Source organism: Centrocercus urophasianus, unplaced genomic scaffold (genome assembly GCF_019232065.1).
Source record: "Centrocercus urophasianus isolate 14NV4802_14NV808 unplaced genomic scaffold, USGS_Curo_1.0 seq_24, whole genome shotgun sequence".
NCBI lineage: Eukaryota > Metazoa > Chordata > Aves > Galliformes > Phasianidae > Centrocercus > Centrocercus urophasianus.
In genome coordinates this window covers 16,337,706-16,357,037 of record NW_024884800.1, presented here as the reverse complement: position 1 = coordinate 16,357,037, position 19,332 = coordinate 16,337,706, and the positions used below count along the sequence as shown (strand labels likewise).

The 19,332-nt window shown below is 49.2% G+C and overlaps 2 protein-coding genes across 2 annotated transcripts; one reads left to right on the top strand and one right to left on the bottom strand.

Annotated features, from left to right (window-relative positions):
• The first annotated feature begins 309 nt into the window (after positions 1 to 309).
• UBE2A (ubiquitin conjugating enzyme E2 A) lies at positions 310 to 7,234 on the top strand. Its single transcript, XM_042824896.1, has 6 exons — positions 310 to 457; positions 713 to 793; positions 875 to 900; positions 5,401 to 5,490; positions 6,448 to 6,536; positions 6,926 to 7,234. Exons 1-6 carry the CDS (start codon positions 414 to 416, stop codon positions 7,052 to 7,054), a joined length of 459 nt encoding a protein of 152 aa, XP_042680830.1. The 5' UTR covers positions 310 to 413; the 3' UTR covers positions 7,055 to 7,234.
• Positions 7,235 to 11,103: 3,869 nt separating this feature from the next.
• NKRF (NFKB repressing factor) lies at positions 11,104 to 19,076 on the bottom strand. The gene is made up of 3 exons (XM_042824895.1): positions 18,879 to 19,076; positions 16,053 to 16,174; positions 11,104 to 13,561 (listed from the first exon to the last, which is right to left on the bottom strand). The coding sequence occupies exons 1-3, from the start codon at positions 19,070 to 19,072 to the stop codon at positions 11,574 to 11,576; spliced, it is 2,304 nt and encodes a 767-aa protein (XP_042680829.1). The 5' UTR covers positions 19,073 to 19,076; the 3' UTR covers positions 11,104 to 11,573.
• Positions 19,077 to 19,332: the final 256 nt, after the last annotated feature.

Here is a 19,332-nt window from a genome sequence, read left to right as displayed (position 1 = left end):
CGCCTCACGGCCCGACCCACCAGCGCAGCCGCTGGGGAAGGCGGTTCCATCTTCCCCGTGACGTCACGGGCTCTGCTGCCCCCCCCCCCCCCTGGTGCTGTTGGGACGGGCCCGGGCCCCGGGGGCCCCCCCCCCCCCCCCTCTCCCGCGGTGGGGGGGCGCGGGGCCGCGGCACCGCGGTATCCGGCTCCGCCTCCCCCCCCTCCCGCGGCTGTTGGTACGTGCCGGGATCGCCCGGCAGCAGGCGCAGGGATCGGTGCGGCCCGGGGTCTCGCCCCGCCCCCGCCTCAGAGGTAGAGGCCGCGGCCGCTCCCGTTCGCTATCGCCGCCGCCTCGGTCGGAGTTCGCCGCCGTTCCCGGGCGCCCCGTCCTCCCTCCGGCGGTGTATGAGTGATTCGTAACCCCGACTCGCCATGTCCACTCCGGCCCGTAGGCGCCTCATGCGAGACTTCAAGAGGTACCGAGGCCGCCGGTGGAGGGGCAGCGGGGGGGGCGAGAGGGTGCGGGGCTCGGGCCGCCGGGCGCGGAGGGGGCCGCACAACATGGCGGCGGGGCAGGGCGCGCTCCGCCGATTGCGTAGCGCCGGGCCGCGCCGCCCGCGGCGGGTTACGCCGTTTGCGCAGCGGCGTCCGGCTCTCCTCCCGGGCTACGCCGAATGCGCAGGGGCGGGTCGGGGGGGCGCCGCGCTGAGCCCGCACTGCTGTGCCCGCAGGCTGCAGGAGGATCCCCCGGCCGGGGTGAGCGGGGCTCCCTCCGAGAACAACATCATGGTGTGGAATGCCGTCATCTTCGGGTGAGTGCCGAGCGGCGGGGGGCGGGCGCGGGCCCGGCCGGGCGCCGCCGTAACGCTGTGCTCTGCTTCTTTCCCCCGCAGGCCCGAGGGAACCCCGTTCGAGGACGGTGAGTGTGGCTGCGGGGTGGAGGGTGGGCGTCACGGCAGCAGGATTGGAGCCGGGGGGGGTGAGAGCGAGGTTTGAGGGAGTCCAGCACGGCCCAGTGCCCCGGGGTGTGTTCAGGAGGGGACAGCAATACGTGCAGCACAGCCCAAAGCCCGGTGTACGGCTGCTGTCAAAGTGCCATCATTTGAGATACGTTCCTTCTGACGTTTCGGTGCTTTGCCCGTAAGTCCTGTGCGAATGGAATTCTGTGTTGGCATCTGTTCTGTTCAGCTGCAGTCGGTGGTACCCAGGGTTAAAGGTTGAAAGCAGCTTTTAGTTTCTATAGCTGCCTCCACAGACTCTGACCCAGGCCTTCTCTAGGCAGCTTCAGTTTGGCCTCGATGCCTCTTACAGCCTTACTGATGTTGTGAACACTTCAGCATCACTGTGAGACCTTGTTAGATGTGAAATGCTGTCTGAATGAAATCAAGGATACATTTTTTAAGATGCTTCGGGTGCAGTCTGTAATTAATCCTAGATCTCTGTGACTCATGCCAAAAATATAATCAAAACTTCTCAACTCTTACATCGTTCTTGACTAGCTGCTTGTTTATCATTGGGTGAGCATCTGAAAATCCAGATGTTTTCTGTGAGGATTTAATATATTTTAAGTATTTCAGGCCTAAAAACTCCAAAATCTACAGTTAATACTTCTAATTGATTAGTTAAGAATCCTGCTGGAGGAGCTTTTCAGAGCACTACTGTTTGGAGCTTCCATGTTCCATAACACTGTACATAAAGCTGGTAGACCAAATACATTCTGTTATCTTTCTTAGAGAATTGTTTGAGCTGGAAGAGACCTTTAAAGGTTATTTAGGCCAACCTCTGTGCAATAGATAGGAAAGCTTAGGGTTGAGGGTTCCCTTAAACTTCACTGAGGGTTGCTTCTGCTGCCTGGCCTCCTGTTGCTCTGCTTCTCCCAGCAATCTGCTGACTGGGGGCAGAGAGGCTCTCCCTGCAGTGTGGTAAAGCACAGGTTGTTGCTGTGGTCAGTCTCTTCCAGTACAACGTGAGTTTAACAGGTAGCATAATGGTTGTTTTCCCATATATTTCCACCTAGTTGCAGAAGGTTGGAGGCTGCTTTACAGATCTGTGCTGGTTTGATTTTTGTCTGTGCTTGGGTAGCATTGTGCCTTTATCTTGAAAACTTGTGGCACCTTGTTCTTGCAACAGCCTGAAGTCCACTTGCCTATGCTACTGCTGTCCTATTGCTTTGGCTGATCTTACAATCTTGGTGGGTGATGAACTGCTGTTTTCTTAGCAGTGTTTTTCACAGTGCACTCTCAGGAAAGCAGATCATGTTTGTCACTGTTTCTCTGGGACGTACTTTATGTTGTGCTAGATAACAAATGCTGGATGGAGCCCAGAGATATGGCACTGCTGATGCCTGCTCTGCTCTCTCCCTTCAGTGAGAGGACAGGTGGTAGCACAGTTCAGATGCAGTTGAGCTCAGTGTAGTTAAAATTAAGAAGACTTTTATTTATAGTGTGGAGCTGTTATTGGGGCTTGTTTTGTTCATGCTCTTGTGGATCCAAGGTACACTGGTGCACCTCTGTATTGTTGTTTCTAGTCTCTGTCCCTCCTGGGTAAGACTTCAGGTTGTGAAAGTAGGCTGTGAAAAATGTCAGTTGTTGTAGCTTTAATAATTTCAGCATGGTGGGAACTGCTGTTCTTCATCCTTGTACTGGTGAGTCCCTTTTTCAGTCTCAGCTTCTGAGCTTTCATAGCTTTGCCTGAACTGAAAGCCCTAAGCTCAAATGCATGTTTACGTGCTGTTCAAAATGCTGATAACAACCCTCCCTCCCTTCCACCTCCAGACATTCGAGGTGTCTTCTCAACTGAAGGATGACTTGGCCTGTGAGCAACTGCTAATTTAGATCAGCAGCAAAACTTCCATTTCCTGCTTTGAAAGCATTGAGTTGCAGATGTCTGCAGTAGGACCTCAAGGATGTTTATCTTGCCTTTACCATATTTCTTAGAATCTGTTGTGCTTGTGGCATGTGAACGGGTCATGTTGCCCCTGTGATGGAAACCCAAGCTCCCCCAAGCTCTACAGACCCGTTTCTCTGAAGCTGAATTTTGATGCTGTGGTTAGCGCAGGATTCCTGGCGTGAGGAGAGTTAAGTAATAGCTACTGCAGTATCCTGTCTTCCTGTCATCGTGCAGGCAGCTTGAACAGAGAAAGCAATGCATTTGCCCTCAGTATGGCTTGTCCATTACCAAAGGAATATGGGGTCAGTATCCTCAGGTGGGGGAGGCAGGGCTGTCACTGCGTTATGGGTGCTGATGTGGAGGCTTGGCAGGGCTGTGGGCACTGCGGGGCCAGGCACGGGGCTTGGAGGAGGCTCCTCTGAGCTGAGGCAGGAGAAACAGATGGACGAGGTAAGCGCAGAACAGACGTGGGAATGTTCTGGGAGCAAGATGATCCCAGCATTTGTAGGATGACAGCGAATACAAAAACCTTTGTTGTAAACTTGGCTGTCAAGAACAGGTTGGAAGGATGGCGAGTTGAAAGCTGTAAGGTTGGTGATGCTGTGGACAATGAGGGACTCGTCCCAGCAGTGTGTTGTTGTCACACCCGTCCTATTTGTGTGAGTGACCCCGGGCTGCAGTTCACCGAGTCCTTGGAACTGTCTGCTAACAGAGCTCAGCAGTGAGCATGCTGCAGGACTTCTTTCAAAGAGCCATTGCTGCTTGGGATCCTGACTTGAGTCGGGAGATACTGCAGCTGGAGGCTGCCCCGCCACGCACTCGGGTTGGCACTCAAAGTAATGCTGTCCTGTCCCCAGTGAGACGGGTGGCTTCCCCATTTGTAGTTGTTTTAAATGGATTCTAAGACCAGACTGCCCTTGATTTGTTCTTTGGCCATCTTATCTGTCTCCTTTTGCTTCAGTGGGTGTTCTAAAATAACGTTCCTTTTCTTGAGTAAATTTACTGAACTTTGTTATTTGAAGGTTTGAGCTTGATTTGTACCCTACTGCTTGCTTGGTCAGTCTTCCACAGTAGTGCCTGCTTCAGTACTTCCTGAAGAGGGTACTGCAAACCAGAGCTGGGAAACAGTACTTGGGAGTTCCTCCCATGTTTGGTTGGTTCTAAAGCTCTCCCATCACCAGGGTTGTGCCTTGTGGGGAATGGAGGTCTGGGGGATGTCTGCAGCTGGCAGTTTGTTACAGACTTTCTAGCCTGTTTTTCAGGCTGGTCTCAAATCTGTCTCTGTGCCCCTGGATTAGCAAGAGTAAAACTCAGTAGCCTCATCGCAGGCTTCTGCTTCATTGAGTGATCTTAATGCACAGACTTCTCTTGTTTGGAAAACTGTAATGTTCTTATTGTTCCTTTGCTTTCCAGTAGGATGGCATGCTGTTGGCTCTGTGCTCTTACGTTTTTGGGCTGCTAATAAAAATAGCCAACAGGCAAAAACTTGTTTTTAGGCAGCTGAGACTTCCCACTGCGCAGAAACTGTTCCACTTTGAGCTGCACAGAAAGCTGTCAGACATCCATACTGACTTAGTGTGCAAACTGGAACATCAGAGCAATGACCTTTGTTATAGTTTACAGCCTTGCAAAGAAGGAATCCCCAGTAATTCCTGCAGTTCCGTACTGGTCTGTAAAAAGGGGTCAAAAATCTGTTCTTTGGCTACCAGCTGTTGGTATGCTTGCCAGACAAATGAGGGAACAGCCATAGCTAGTGCCAGGAAAGTCCCAGCAGGAAGCGAGGATGAGCTTTGTGTCTGAGCCCCTGAATTCTCTTTTGGGCACTGAGTGGGGGCAGGGACGCTGTCCCTGATGGTGTCAGACCACCTCTTCAAAGCCAGGTGGTACACCTGCTGAGCAGCTTGCCTGGCTGTTAGTGTAGGGTCTGGTGTGCTCCTCCCACAGGAGAGCTGTGTTTGTACAAAGGTGCTTCGGGTGTCCCTGGGCTGCATAGGCACTTCATATCCCAGCACCTGCAGTGTGGTGGCAGAGTGAAGAGGTCACTAGCAGTGCTCAGTCCTTCACACCCATGTTTGGGCTGCTTACGTGTCAGACTGCTGATTGTCAGATTGCCACAGCCTGGAGAGAAGGGCTAAAATCAGTCAGGTTGGTGCACTGCTAAGACTGGTTGGGCTGGGACTTCAGCAGCCGTTCCCAGCAGAAGGGTAGCTAACCTGAAGTCAGTGGCCAGATTGTTGTTTAGAATCTCTAGTAAGAATGCTGCTTGCAATACTGCTTGCTTAACACTGTGATCTCATTACCTGATTAAAAAAAAAATAATCCTTTGAATCTAAGCACCTTTTAGCATTGGCAGGAGGGACTGCCATAGCAGAGAGAAGTACCAGGGTAGGACTCAGCAGTCTGCATTCCGTGCCCAGCAATGGATTTACAAGCACAGTTCTATCAGTTGATGACTATATAGGAATGCTTCTTGGTCATCTCATGTAAATTTGTTCCAAATAAAGCTAATGTATTTCTTTTTCAACTCCAGGAACATTCAAACTTACAATAGAATTCACAGAAGAATATCCAAATAAGCCACCTACTGTTAGATTTGTCTCTAAAATGTTTCATCCAAATGGTAAGTATTCACACAGTACATTTAATTTAGCTTTCTGTAAGTGCTGTAGAAGTAGACTTTTATTATAAGAGTTTCCACTATCTAATAAGCACAGTTCCAGTGTGCTTCTGTGTAGGTGACTGTGTGAGCTGTGCTCAGTCTTGGGATGAGTAGAAGATGCTTCCTAGCCTGCAGGTGGTGCAGCACTGTTTTGCAAGGCTCCTCTTTCAGCTGTCTGCTGATACATGTGACAGAAGAGAGAACTTGAACTTTTCAAGTTATTTGCTGTTCTCTATACATACATGTACATAATTACACTTGTGATTGCAGTTGTCTTCTGTCATTTTTTTCATACAACTGGGGGCCTGTATGAATGCTATACCTTGAAATGCAGTACTGGTTTCCAACTGCAGCCAGTAAATCACTGAATCAGTCCCTTCCCTTGGTTCCTTTTCTCAGAGGAATACCAGCTTCATGCACACCTGCACCTTATCAGGTATAGATAGCTAAGTAAGCTGCATTCACATAGCAAGTAAGCCTGCGTGGGCTCAGTGCACTGAGGGAAGGTTTTGTACAGCTGTCATGAGACTAGGCATTGGTGCTGTAGATATATTCTGGGGAAACCTTGTATGTAAACAGCTCTTTTTTTAGTGCTCCTTATTTGGATCACATGTGGAAAGCTGAACATTTTTGCCTTCAGTCTCTCGGTGGTTTCATCTTTCCATAGCGGTGGCTGCAGTGTCACAGAGAAGCTTGGCATTGAAGAATAAGCAGGGTTTGAGCTTGAATGCTTGAGGCAGCTGCCAGTGACAAGCTTCATCTCCTACATGCAGGCCTGTCTGTTGGAGTTCAGTCTGCCACACAGTTCTGGCTTCTGTCCTGTTTGTCAGTGTATGGGTTTTCAGGATCAGACAATGCTAGGAAAAACTGAGCAGCTGTACAATTTGTTTTAAGCCATTCTTCTTGAACCTTTTCTAGTCTATGCAGATGGTAGTATATGTCTGGATATTCTTCAGAATCGTTGGAGTCCTACTTACGATGTCTCTTCCATCTTAACATCCATACAGGTAAAAAAGATCCCTGCATGAAAAGGCAGAATGAAATTAGGATGCTTTCTTTTTTTTTTTTTTTTAAAAAAAAAAAAAAAAAACAACTCAGGAAAAGCACTGTTGGCTCCTCAGAGCCGGTAAAGGAGCTAAATGTTGATATATTTTTAGGTGTGAATACTTACTGTGTGTAAATTAACCAGCCTTAGAGCTGCACAGAGGTTGCTGGAGGTGCCAGCTCTGGATTGCACGGCCGAAAGCTTGCAGTAACTTACAGCTGGGGCAACGCAGGGCGCCCTGCCCTTATCTGGATGAACTTCTGCCCCCTTGCTAACACGGGTAGTGTAGAGAATACGTTGCAGGAACGGTGTACGTCCACGTGTCTGAGCATCTTTTTTCTTTTTGTGCAGTCTCTGTTGGATGAGCCAAATCCCAACAGTCCAGCAAACAGCCAGGCAGCTCAACTATACCAAGAGAACAAGCGGGAATATGAGAAACGGGTTTCTGCAATAGTAGAACAGAGTTGGCGTGATTGTTGACCCAGGATGATGCAAATGAACACTCTGGTGATGAGGAAAGTATATGAGGTGTCTGAGTCATCTTCATCCTAGCATCACTGCATTTACTTTGAAAGCAGAATAGCTGTTGTGCCGTTGCCACCCTCCCTTGCTGAAGCTTCTTCTCCTTGGACATAATAAAGCACCCACTTTGAAGTCAAATGTACTGTACTTGGGTTACTTGCAAAAGAATTACTGACGCTGAATTCATTTTCTGTGGTCCCTCTCCAGTCTTAGGGCAGTATTGTGCATTTCTGTAGTGTACACTAAGCTTTTAATTGTAATTGTGTTATACACAGTGATGCTTATGTGTAGCTTGACAAAAGGGATGTTTATATACATACACATTTTTTAACTGATATTACTAAAGTGCTGATCTGTCCAGGCTGGTCGTTTACTATTGGTTTAGACCCCACTGCATTTGTAAGTACTGAGTGAAGATGTTTTTTTCTTCATTTGCATTGGTTTCCCAGGTCTTAACTAGTTTGTAAGAACGCCAGTCACTTCTGCACTTCACAGGGGAGATTTATGTACAGATATACATAAATCGCTTCAGGTGTGGTACTTTGATCTTTACTTGGGGTGAGAAATAAAACCTCTTTGTTTTTTTTTTTAAAGTAAAGTAGTGTGTTAAGGGACATGCCCATGGAGACTGCTCCACTGACGTCCTGTAGTCCTGTTACTGAGGTGTTACTGGACAACAGCAGATAGAGCTGCGGTACTCTTGAGTTACAGCCCTTCCGTATTAAGGAAGGGGTAAAACCTGAAGTGTTCCAGAGGTGGAATTATTCTCCTTTTAGTGTCTTCTTCCCTCCCCTTATCTTTACCTGAGAAAGATAAGTTATTGGGTATCCAGCTTTGCCTCGAGGAAAGTTTGAATAAAGTATGGGGTAGGCACTTCAGTCTCTGCAGTTCCCAATCTTTGTAGTTTACTGTGGTTTATGTGAGCTACTGCTGCATGCTTGAGTTAGTTTCTCTTCAATTTTATCAAAGTATTTTTTCAACTCTGAGAAAACAGTTGTTAAGTCCAGACTCTTTTTTGTACGGCTAAGTTTGTACATTTGGATACAGTTCCTAAAGCAGCAGTGTGGGATGAAACCTACAATTGTGTTGTCCAATGTTCCAGTGTCTTTTGTGTGCACATTGGTCTGTTAGTTAAGAAGTATAACTTTGCACAAGTAACCCATGTAAGAAACTGTACATTTTTCAAAACTTGTAAATAAAGTGTAACCTTAATGCTTATTGTATAAATAGGCAAGAGGTGTGTAACTGTGGTTATTCTGAGGCAGCAGGAGGCATCTCAGGCTGTGTGCAAACATCTACCACCAAAGCTGGGGCGTGCTTCCAAATGTTTGGGGCAGGAGCTGTGCTTGGGCTGAGCTGTGTGTTCACAGTGCAGAGGTACAACATGAGCCCTTCAGATGGAGGAAGAACAGGCCTGGATCAGCTCACAAGGAGATGGAAAAACAGGTACCTGCAGGAAGCTCAGGACAGCGCTCCTGGGAGTAAGCTGTTGCAAAAAAGCCTGCAATAGTGTGTTAGTGACAGTAGCTGACAAGGCTCAGTAACTAATTGACATGAGAGTCATACTTTTGAAGGGGAGAACGTGATGAAAACCACTGGCATCTGACAAAAGCAGGTACTGCTCCTTGGCTGCACAATTAAGACAGTCTGATAGGTTCTTAAAAAAGGCATTAGCCCATCCGTGTGACAACGCTGCACTCACTGGGCAGGCCTTCTGCCTTCCGCAGGGCAGCCTTTCACCACTGCAGCTGTGCTTAGTCACACTTGCTAGCTTTCCTAAAGGGCTGTCTGAGCTGAACCCTTGTAATTGCTACTTAGCAATGTCAAAAAGCCAACTGCAAGAGATAGATAGGGGTCATTCCATTTCATGCACAGGGATAGAGCTGACAGGCCCTTTGGAGTGTATGGACAGAGTATATCTGGCTCAAGTAATCTTGATTCTTAAGCATCTGTTGTGCAAAACTTGCCCAAATCAAGAGCCAGTCGAGCAACAACCATCGAGTTACACAGACCAAACTAAGGGCTGGTGCAGAGCAAACTCCCAACAAACTTCCCAACGCCTGGGAAGACTGAAGCCAACCAGATGGTATATGAGGGACCGTGGCCATTTCCCTGTGCCTGTGTAACTATTTCTGCCTTTACAGCAGGCACCTTTCTGAACGGCTCACGTTCGTCTCATATCATAGCATCACCTGCCCCACTCCCTCCATTTTTGTATCTCTTGCTACTCACTCAAAAACAAAGGCTGGCATCAGCCCTAAGGCAGCCAGAAATGAAAAAAACTCACCTTCACCGCTTTCCTATGCAAGTCCTTCATCAACTAAATTTCAAACCATACAGAGCTGGTTCCAGGGAGCTTACAAGCCACATAAACACAGGCGATGAAGCAGAGAGCGATTCTTCAGCTCTAACGGTCACCAAAAATACTCCCACTAATTCAACCAGGAACAACAGAGGTACCCAACCTGGTACAGATTTACAGCCACGAGGCAGGGATGCTACCCAGCATAGCAAACAGCATCGCCTTGTACAGACTCACTGCTGCTAACTACTGCTGTGGTGGTGCCACATCCTGCACCCCCTCCCGTGCTGTTCAGCAGAAAGATTTCTCAGCCCAACACTGCCCTGGGGCTCTTGCTACTTTTCCCAGTGGCACCAAGCTCGAAGGACCTGCTGCAGAACCCAGCTAGGAGGGGGAGCTGCACTCCTGCCTGCAGGAATACTCGGAAGTAGCAGGCTTCTTCCAGACTCCTACACTGCCATCTGCTTTAACCCACCATCCCTGGGAGCAGAATTCACAAGTAGAATGCACAATGCACGAATAAAGAAAAACCCTTTCAGAGTTTTCTGCCACTGTCCTTCAAAGGCAGCAGCAGCAGCATGTTTTTATTTCAGGTGCCCAAGCTGAAGCCACCCAGTTAAAGACAGGAAGAGATGCTCTCTGTCCCGAGCGAGTCTTACCTGTAAGTGAAGTCCTCCAGGAGAACCTCCTCCTTTTTTTGGCTGAAAGTTTCTCCAAATGCACATCTCTAGGATCTTCTGCTCCATCAGCGAGGCTCAGCCACCCAGTATTAAAAAAGAACAGTGTAAGAAATGAAAACACAACATAAAGAAATGAAGAGATAATATGGGAAGCAGATGAACAAAAGCAATAGCTGAGGCATAAGCCAACAGGAGAACGGGAAATAATTATCCCAGTAGAAGTGCTTTCACCAGCTGTCCTCGCACAGAGAATCAGCAGGCCCCACTGGTGACAGAAGAACAGCATCTCTGGACAGATCTCCCACTCAGCTCTTCCAAGGTCTCTGCCTGACCTCCCTGCTTTCCAGGCACGATGTGGGCGCTCCCCCAAGGCTCGCACAGCTCCATTTCATGGCCCTGCTGGAGGCACGGCCCACGCAGCAGCACAGCCTGCTTCCCAGGCAGGAGCAGCAGAGCAGCACTCCTGACTCCAGGAGCAATTCAACAAGATGCCACACTTGACAGCACTTCAGAGCAATGCAACCATTTGCTTGCGAGTTGCCCTTGACATAGAACAAGCAGAGGTACATTAACAGAGCAGAGAAATAATTAGGCACAGATTTAATTTTGCTTGGGTTAAAGGGTGTATATTCAAAGTAAAAAAATAAGTTATGTAACATTCCCCACAGGCTACACTAGCATCTCTGACACGTGGGCTCCGTGGTTACCTCCAGTTTTTGTATCTCACACTTCTCTGTGGTATTTACATACGTCAGGCAGTGCTCTAAGGTTAACATCCACTGGAATCATCTAAGTCCTGTACACTGGTGAGAAAGGTGCATTCAGTGACTGTCAGTATGGGGGGCTCAAGGTAAAAGCCTACGAATAAAGCCGTACTGTTACAGTGGATATGGACATTTCTCCACATCCGTACACAGCACAGACATCTTGCTCCATACACCTTTCTTAAGAATCAATGCAGTTTTCACACGTTTCTTTTTACACAAAAGCTGACAAACTTGTTTGTTGGTTTTTTTTTCCAGAAATAAAGCTGTATTTTTATTTATTGTCATCAATACCAACTTTACATACAGATTTATTCCTCCAAACTGCATTTCCTTTGCTTTTTATCCTTTTTGTTTTTAAAACAAGGCATTTTTTCCTTTCTTGGTCAAAAAGGTTATGAAGAGTAAGGGAAGTATAATTTTAAATGGTGTCCAATTCCTTCTGGTTGGACATGTGTTTTTGCTATTACAAAACTATTAAAATGTGAAGGAACAAGTAATATCAAAGACATACAGTAACAGCACTACTGATGGCTGTTGGGTTGTGCTAATGTGCTCAAATAGAACTTGGCCAGTCCTAATTGTCTAGCAACGTTTTAGAAATCATATGAGCAAAGTAAAAGATTTTAACGTTAACGTATCACGCAACAAGAAATGCAGCATCTCTTTCTTCAACCAGGTATCTAGAAATGTCTTTTGTAATTTTCACCAGTAAAATCGGGCAGTGAACCTCAATTTGCTTGAGGCATGATAAGCTCATAATGCCCAACGTGGCCTTCTTGCTTCAGCTGGTCCAACAGATCCTCCTTGCGCCGCTTTCTGCTTACCACCAAGTACCTGTCATGGCCCTGGCCATGAGATTTACTTTTGAGACCATATTTTTGGGCAATCTGATGGATCTGCTTCCGTTCATCGTTGGTCAGTTCTGTAGAGAATGTCAAGTCGACGTGACTGTCTGAGTGGGCATAGTTTCGAATGATCTGCTCAATGTCTCTTTTAGCGATTTTATTTACCCTCTCCACATCCAGCCCCAGCCCTTCCCTTTTAAACTGCTCCTTCACTGAAATAGGTTCTCTAATTCCTTCGCCATCCTTCCCGAGGCCACCACCCTTCCAGCCCATCTTTCTTAAGATTTGATTCCCAATGTTATCTTCTTTGATTTTCTGTTTCAAAGCATCCTCTGCCGATCGCCCCCGGATCTCATTTCTGGAGATGACGTCTTCAACGGTGCCTTTTTTCAGATTGTTAACAACAGTTGGCTGAGTCTTTTTGAGGATTTTCACAGCTTCCTCTGCTGCCTCATGCTTGACAGATTTCTTCACTCCGACTGCTTCTGCGATGAATTCATTTTCGAGCAGCACCTTGCACTTCCATCGCATGCCCGTCATCCTTTCGAAGACGTACTCGACCGTCATCTTGTTGAACTGAGCCGTGTCGTTCAGCGTGCACACCGGGTTATCGGAGTTCTCATAAACCACGAGGTCCTTCAGGTCCTTCTTCCTCCCAGAGCCTTGCGATGAGCGGCCCACCTTCTGAACCTGGGTCATTTTGATGGCTGTTAGATTCGACTGCGTCTTCTGCAAAATCTTCAGCGCTTCGTCAGCTGCAGCATGCTTGCTGGTCTTCTTAGTGCCATATCCCTCAGCTAAGCAGTGATCTTGTAGAAACACTCGGCAACGCCACATGCGGTTGGGCATGTAGTCATATTTATATTCAACACACATTTTGTTGTACGAGGCAGAATTGTTCAGTATTCCTATTGCGTCGCTGGCATTCTCAGTGAGGACAAAGCTAGTCCAGTGCTTGCTGGTGTTAGGGGAAGCTTTGGCGGGTTCAGCGCCGGGCTGTGCTGGGACGCAGTCCCTGTTGGCTACTACAAACTCCTCGTGAGGTTTGAGAGCAGGAGGGAAATCTGGGCTACTCACACCTGCCTGGCACACCACCAGGTCTTCGTGATAGGTGTGCCTGAACTTCCGCTGCACAACCCGAACTTCTACAGACTTCTGCAGCAACTTGACTGCCAGCTCTGTGGCTCGATCCCTGGATCCATTTTTGCTGCCGGCGTAACCAGTGGTCAAGTAGACATTCTGACATCGTACTTCACAAGCAAAGCCATCTGTCAGGAGCTTCTTACTCTTTGGGAGGTCGGCGGGGGCAATTTCTTTCAGAGGAACATAAATATATTCAGGATTTGTCTTGCATGCCTGAATTGAACGTGTCAAGAGATACGTATAGTTAATTTTATCGGTCCCAATGTTTGTGTCTGGGTTAGCAAGATTTTTCCAAACAGCTGCTGACAGTTTCTCAATAAAACTCTGCTTCAGCACTATAGCAGATGGAGGGAAAGTCTCTGATACAGACTGGACAGTTGAGGGAGGAACAGAAACCTGCAGCGTGCCACTTGTGGCAACGTCCGTACTGTTCACAGCCTTATTGGGAGTCGCTGCCTGGCTCGCAAAGCCAAACCCAGCTGAGTTGGAGATGTGGGGATCCACTCGCTGGGCATTCTCAAAATGAGAATCTATACAGTTTTCAGCTGGCCGTGTCACACCATCTGAATTTGCTTCTTGGTGCATTTCCTGTGTTTGGCTGTCCAGAGAATCTTCCTTCTTGCCATCCTTCTCAGCACTGGCTACGAAGTGGATGGGTTCAAAACGTGGCCGCACACGGAACCTAGGGACCTTCTGGGGAGGCTCAGGAACCTCCTTCCGCTCTGGACCTAAAGGGTGGAAGAAAATTACAAGATTACCAATAAATACATGCAGTGACAGAGAGAAATGCTTTCAGAGTCATCTCCAGAAAGAGCATGCAGAATTCGTGCATAGAATTACCTCTGAGACGCAAAACAAATTGTTCCTTCTGAATGTCTGCAATTGATCAGAACAGAGCATTTGTCCTTATGCAGGTCGCTTTGTGCTACCTCCAGCTTCCCATCTAGCATTCAAAAATCACTACATCTTCAGTTACAAGGATTTTAGGTCTGACTCGCTCACTCTGCCCCACAGCACTGCCCACTGAACCCATCCACTCATTTCTGAAGTGAGTCCACATTAATGGCAGACCCCATATATTAACCAGAAGAAATGCAAATAGGGAACAATATCCTGATATACAGAGCTTCTGGAGAAAATGACAAAGAGCTGATAAGCAAAGATGCTACGTCTAAAAGATAGCTACACAAGATTTCTTCTGTGAAGACTTCTGCCACCTCAGGAGCAGAACACCCGTGAATCTGTGGGTTCCAATGAGATGCATCCCAGAGTCCTGAGGGAACTGACTGACATAGTTGCCAAGTTGCTTTCGATGGTATCTGAGAAGACGTGTCATCAGCTGAAGTCCCTGGTGACTGGAAAAAAGGCAGCATAGCACCCACTTTTAAGAAGGGCAGAAAAGATAATCAAGGGAGCTACCGACCTGTCAGCCTCACCTCTGTGTTAGGGAAGATCCTGAAACTCCTGGTAACTATGTTAAGGCATGTGGAAGAGAGGGAGATGACCAGAGGAGGGCCACAGAAACGATCCAAGGGATGGAGCAGCTCCCTAGGAGGACAGGCTGAGAGCTGGGGCTGAGCAGCATGGAGAAGGGAAGGCTGAGGGGAGAGCTGAGAGCGGCCTGCCAGTATCTAGAGGGGCTGAAAGAAGAAGGGGACAGACTCTTGAGCAGTCAGTTGTAAAAGTACAAGGGAAAATGGTTTCGAACTAAAACAGGGGAGATTTAGATTGGATGTAGGAAGAAGTTGGGTTTTTTTAAGAGTGGTGAGGCACTGGCAAAGGCTGCCCAGAGATGTGGAAATGTGGAAATGTGTTTCCATGCTTGGAAACACACAAGATGAGGCCGCAGATGTCCCTGTTCACTGCAGAGGAGTTGGACTAAATGAGCTCTAAGGGTCCCTTTCAAATCAAACAATTCTAAGATTCAGAGATTTTAAGACTGTACGGTGCAGCCCCCTCCCTCTGCACTGAAGTGGCACATGCATGCAACTCCACCAGAGGAGCAAAGGGCCACCTCAGCACCTTGGAATGAACCTGACCCAATGCCAACGCGTGCAGCTGTAATACAGGTCTGGTAACATCTGTCCAGTCATCACACTATCAGCATATTTATCATGAACTAGTTCACTGCAGTTGAAAAGAGTCCTTCCTATGCAGACACTCAAATCACGTGGCAAAGCTCTTATGAGTATTAAATCCTTCAGTCGTCGCTGTTTTGATGAATTATGGCAAAGTTTACATTTCTTGCTCAACGTGGTATTTTGATGACTGCACTGCAGCAACATCTAAAGGCTCTTCCCAGCACAAGAGCTCTTTGCTGTGTGTGGCACACAACAGGGAAGGAACCCTTCCCACAGAGCTGCTGCCTAAAAGAAATACACAGCAGGGATAAAGCAGTATTTTTCTTCATTTTGCAGATGGGGCAGAGAAGCACAGAAAGATGACTGGATTATCAAAGAAAGAGAAGAAACTCTGGCAGAGCTAGGGATTGCATCCAGGTCCAGGCAGGAGTCCTGTACGTCCAAGCACCTGCATTTTAAAAAGCCACACTATTAACCAACACTGCCCCACAGAGCAGAGGCCTGCTGCTACATCCACAACCCACCCCAGGCACAAGTGGCTCCCTGTGCCCTCCCTCCTGAGAAGTGTTCTGACAACTGGAGTGGAGTAGAGCCAGAGGAGGAAGCTGCCACACAGCCTGCCCACTTTGCCCACTGCATTTCCTCTTCTGGAACAGCTGCAGCTGAACCCCTATCCCTGAGAACAAGGGCTCTGCTGAGCTACGTGCGACTCCTCCAGGCCAAGTAGGAAATAAAAGGAAAACACCCAACATCCATGCTCCAGGCAGGTCCTATCTGAAAACCAGTACAATAACTGCTTCTCAGGTCAGAACATCACTTCGCTACATCAAAGAAGGACAGACATACAGTGGTATTTAATGATGCAGGTCCAATTCCTTAACATTGTAATTAGCAAAAATCTATTACATAGCAATTTCAAGCAACAATTATAGTTTACTTAAGCAAAAAAAGAACTTTGCCTGAATTACATACGCCTGATGACATGGTACAGGAAGAGAAGAGTTGCAGTCCTGCAGTGCTCACTGTGGCCGCTGCTCCCCAGCCTGCCACGTTACCCTGCAATTGCCAGGCTCCCTGCAGCCCAGCCTGCACCCAGCAGCAGGGCCAGACCCCCATGACACACAACCAATGCACTCACTGTCAGGTGGGGACCGCTGTCTCTTCAGCTTCTTGCTGGGGACCAGTTCAAACGTCGGCATCTCCCCGATGTCGATGCCCTCTGCCATCTTGAGAACCTTTTCCATGACCTGCGAGCCATACCTGTGTGGATCCAAAAACAAACCTTGTCAGGAGTGTTCCCACAAGGGGCACCTGGCCCCACCACCAACCCCCCCACACCTGTTCCAAGCCTAAATCACTCCTACAGTCTCTGTGTCAGCTGGGATTCCAGTACCTCAGCGCCTGCCCCAGGCAGACAACTCAGCCTCGCACAAAGCACAGAATAAAACCAATAAAACTATTTATGTTTGAGATGCAGAACGTGGTCCAACAGAAGAGCAAGAGAGCAGGCACAGGCACATGTCACCAGCAGTGAAGTCACGGACACCAGATGACAAGGACACTCTCTGCCTTTATTGACTGCTCTCTAAAAAAAGCCACGCTCCTTTTTAGCTTGGTAGTTGTGCATGAGGGTTTTAAATCCCTGAGCCATGGAGAAGGTGAGGTGGCTGCAAGCACGTGGGCAGGACCCCATCCGACTTGGCTGTACAGCCCTGACCATCTAAGCTTCCCATTGCTCCTGGGACCTGACACGTTTTCAAATCATTTGCAAGTCCAAAGCTGAATGATAAAAAGGCAAGTTTTTCTTAAAAAGGCAAGGAAAACTTAGAAATACAGCACAGAACTATATTCTGACAGCTCTGCACTGTGATTCAGGAAGGAGAAAAGGCAATCTTGCACCTGTGCAGTGAAGTGCTCATCTTCAAGACAGCAGCCAGTGAAACAGTAACCTAAATTAGCTTTTAAACACTCCTGTTCCAAAGGCTCTGTTAATCTGTTCACCGTTCACTCGGGAAATGGCCTTCCTGCTCCCGAGAAGCAGGCAGAAACGAGACCCACGTGCAATCCTGAGAGATGTGCACACACAGCAGCACAGTGTTTGCTTCACCCACTGACACCCAGCTCTGTGCCACTCCCCTGAGCGCGGGAAGAAGTGCTGGGACAGATGGGAGGAGCGGTGCAGTGGTGACAGCCCTCACCTACAGCAGGGATGGGAGCCTGGCTGGCTGTCTGCATCTTGCAGAGGGAAAAGCACGTTGCCTCGGACAGCGGCATCAAATGTGCTGCCCTCTTCTAGCAGGCTTCCAAACAGCATTTTGGGAGTGTCACTCCTCACAACAGATGGTCTCGTTTGGGGTATGGCCTGGAGGAAGGCCAACCTGTCCTGCTATCAGCTTGTCTAACCTGGTCTTTGAAACTTCATCTCGTGGAGGCTGCTTGTGAAGGCAGAGGACCCCACTTCTCCACTCGTTACAACTGAAGTTTGTTACCTCTTCTGATTCCAGCAGCTGTGGAGCAGGCTGTACTATTTCCTCCTCGTTTTACAGCTACCTTTAACATATCTGGAACACACATCTTCCCTCAGCAACATCTGAACTAATTATACCCTGCTATTTAACTCCTTCCTCACATGTCAGGTTCTCTAAGCCTCTGGATGTTCTGCAGGCAATCTTCCAAATCAACGCTCTGATGGGTTTCATCAAAGGAACTTTTCGGGCTACAAATATGGTGAAGGGTACAGAAGGGAAGACGAAGAGCGGCTGAGCCATACATCCCTTCCCTTCCCAGGGAAGCTTCTCTGTGTGAAGCTCCCCACTGCTCTCCAGCACCCTGCTCATGCTGGAGCACAACACAAGCTTTGGGGAAATAGCCTCACCAATACGAGCCCTGCACATCACGCCTCAATCTGCTGCTTGTGTCTTCTCTCAGAGGTGCTGCTGAAGATGTTCATCAGGGAAACTACAGGCACTTACAGGCATAACTCACATCACTTTTAGGATTGGAGATATTGCCACACAGCTCTTGTGATCAACATCTTATATCCATACTACAACACTGCAATTCTCAAAAGCACCATCACCTCTACCGAGATAGCATAAAAGCTTATACACGGTCCAGAGAAAGTAGAACAACAGCCTGGATTTTGAAACACTAATCCATGCTTTAGAATTCCAAGTTACTTTAAAACGAAGCTCAATTTTGATGCTCACGGAGCAGAACAGTTCAGTACTTGGATCCGAAAGAAAGAGGAAAACACGCAAGCCTACACTTGAAGAAGCTGACTTGGATCTATACAGATAATGCAGGATATTCCCTTAAGACTTTGGGACAGCAATGCCAACAAAAGCAAAGCCACGTGCCAGTCAGGGTTTACAAGTCCCTTTTGGCCGCAGCACAGATTACTGCAGTTAGTTATTTGGCATCCGCTCCTGCCTTCAGAGCATCACGTCCCATTGAAAAAACGTCCGAGCACCAGGCAGATCAGTCAGGGTGTGCCCGAGGCTCCTCCCCGCCCTACAAGTCCCAGTGCTGGCAGCAGCGATCAGACGGAGGTTGGAAAACTTTTCCATTCACCGGGCCGTTCTCGCAGAGAACACAAACTCCGAGTTCTGAATGGAGCGCAAAGGCTGCTTTACGCTTAAAGGGACACTTCCTGCACAGCAAGCTCACAGAACGCGATACCGCGTGCTTTAAAAGCTCTCGGGAGAAGAGCATCAAGAACCGCTCCCAAAGCGCACGCTCACCTTGCAGCACCTCGCTCCCCCTCCTGCTGCCCCGGCACGCCGCCCTTCAGCAGGGATCCCACCCGAGGATCCCACCCCCATGCAGACCCCCCCCCCAGCCCACCTCTCAGAGCTCCCCAAGCCCTCGGGGTCCCCCTCCCACTCCAGCTCCCCACGGCCTCACCTCGGGCGGCCCCCTCCCCTCGGCTCCTCACCCCTCAGCTCAGCAACGCCCCACTCACCTGCAGCCCAGGAAGACGTGGTTGCTCCACAGGACGGACAGCGCCAGCAGCCGGTCGATGGCGGCGCCGGGATAACTGTGCAGGTGGCGGAGGATGAAGCGGCGGCGCGCAGCCCAGTGCCGCTCGCTCTCGCTGTACTGCCGCCACCGCTCCAGCACCGCTTCGGGCACCGCCTCCGCCGGCGGCGGGGACATCGCTCAGCAGGCACGGCGGCCCCGCCCCGCCGAGGAGGGAACGCAACCGCCGGGCACGGGGCCGGGCGGCGGCAAAGGCGGCCCGGGCCCGGAGGTGAGCAGGCCCCACGTGCGGCCCGGGCCGCGCCTCGCCGCCGGACGCCGGGGAACGCCGCCCGGCCAGGCCCGGCCTGCTCCGGCCCGGCCCGGCCCCGCCGGCCCCACTCCCCACGGCCCGGACCCGCGGGAGCGCGCTTCTTCCCCCCCCCCTCCTTTCTCCA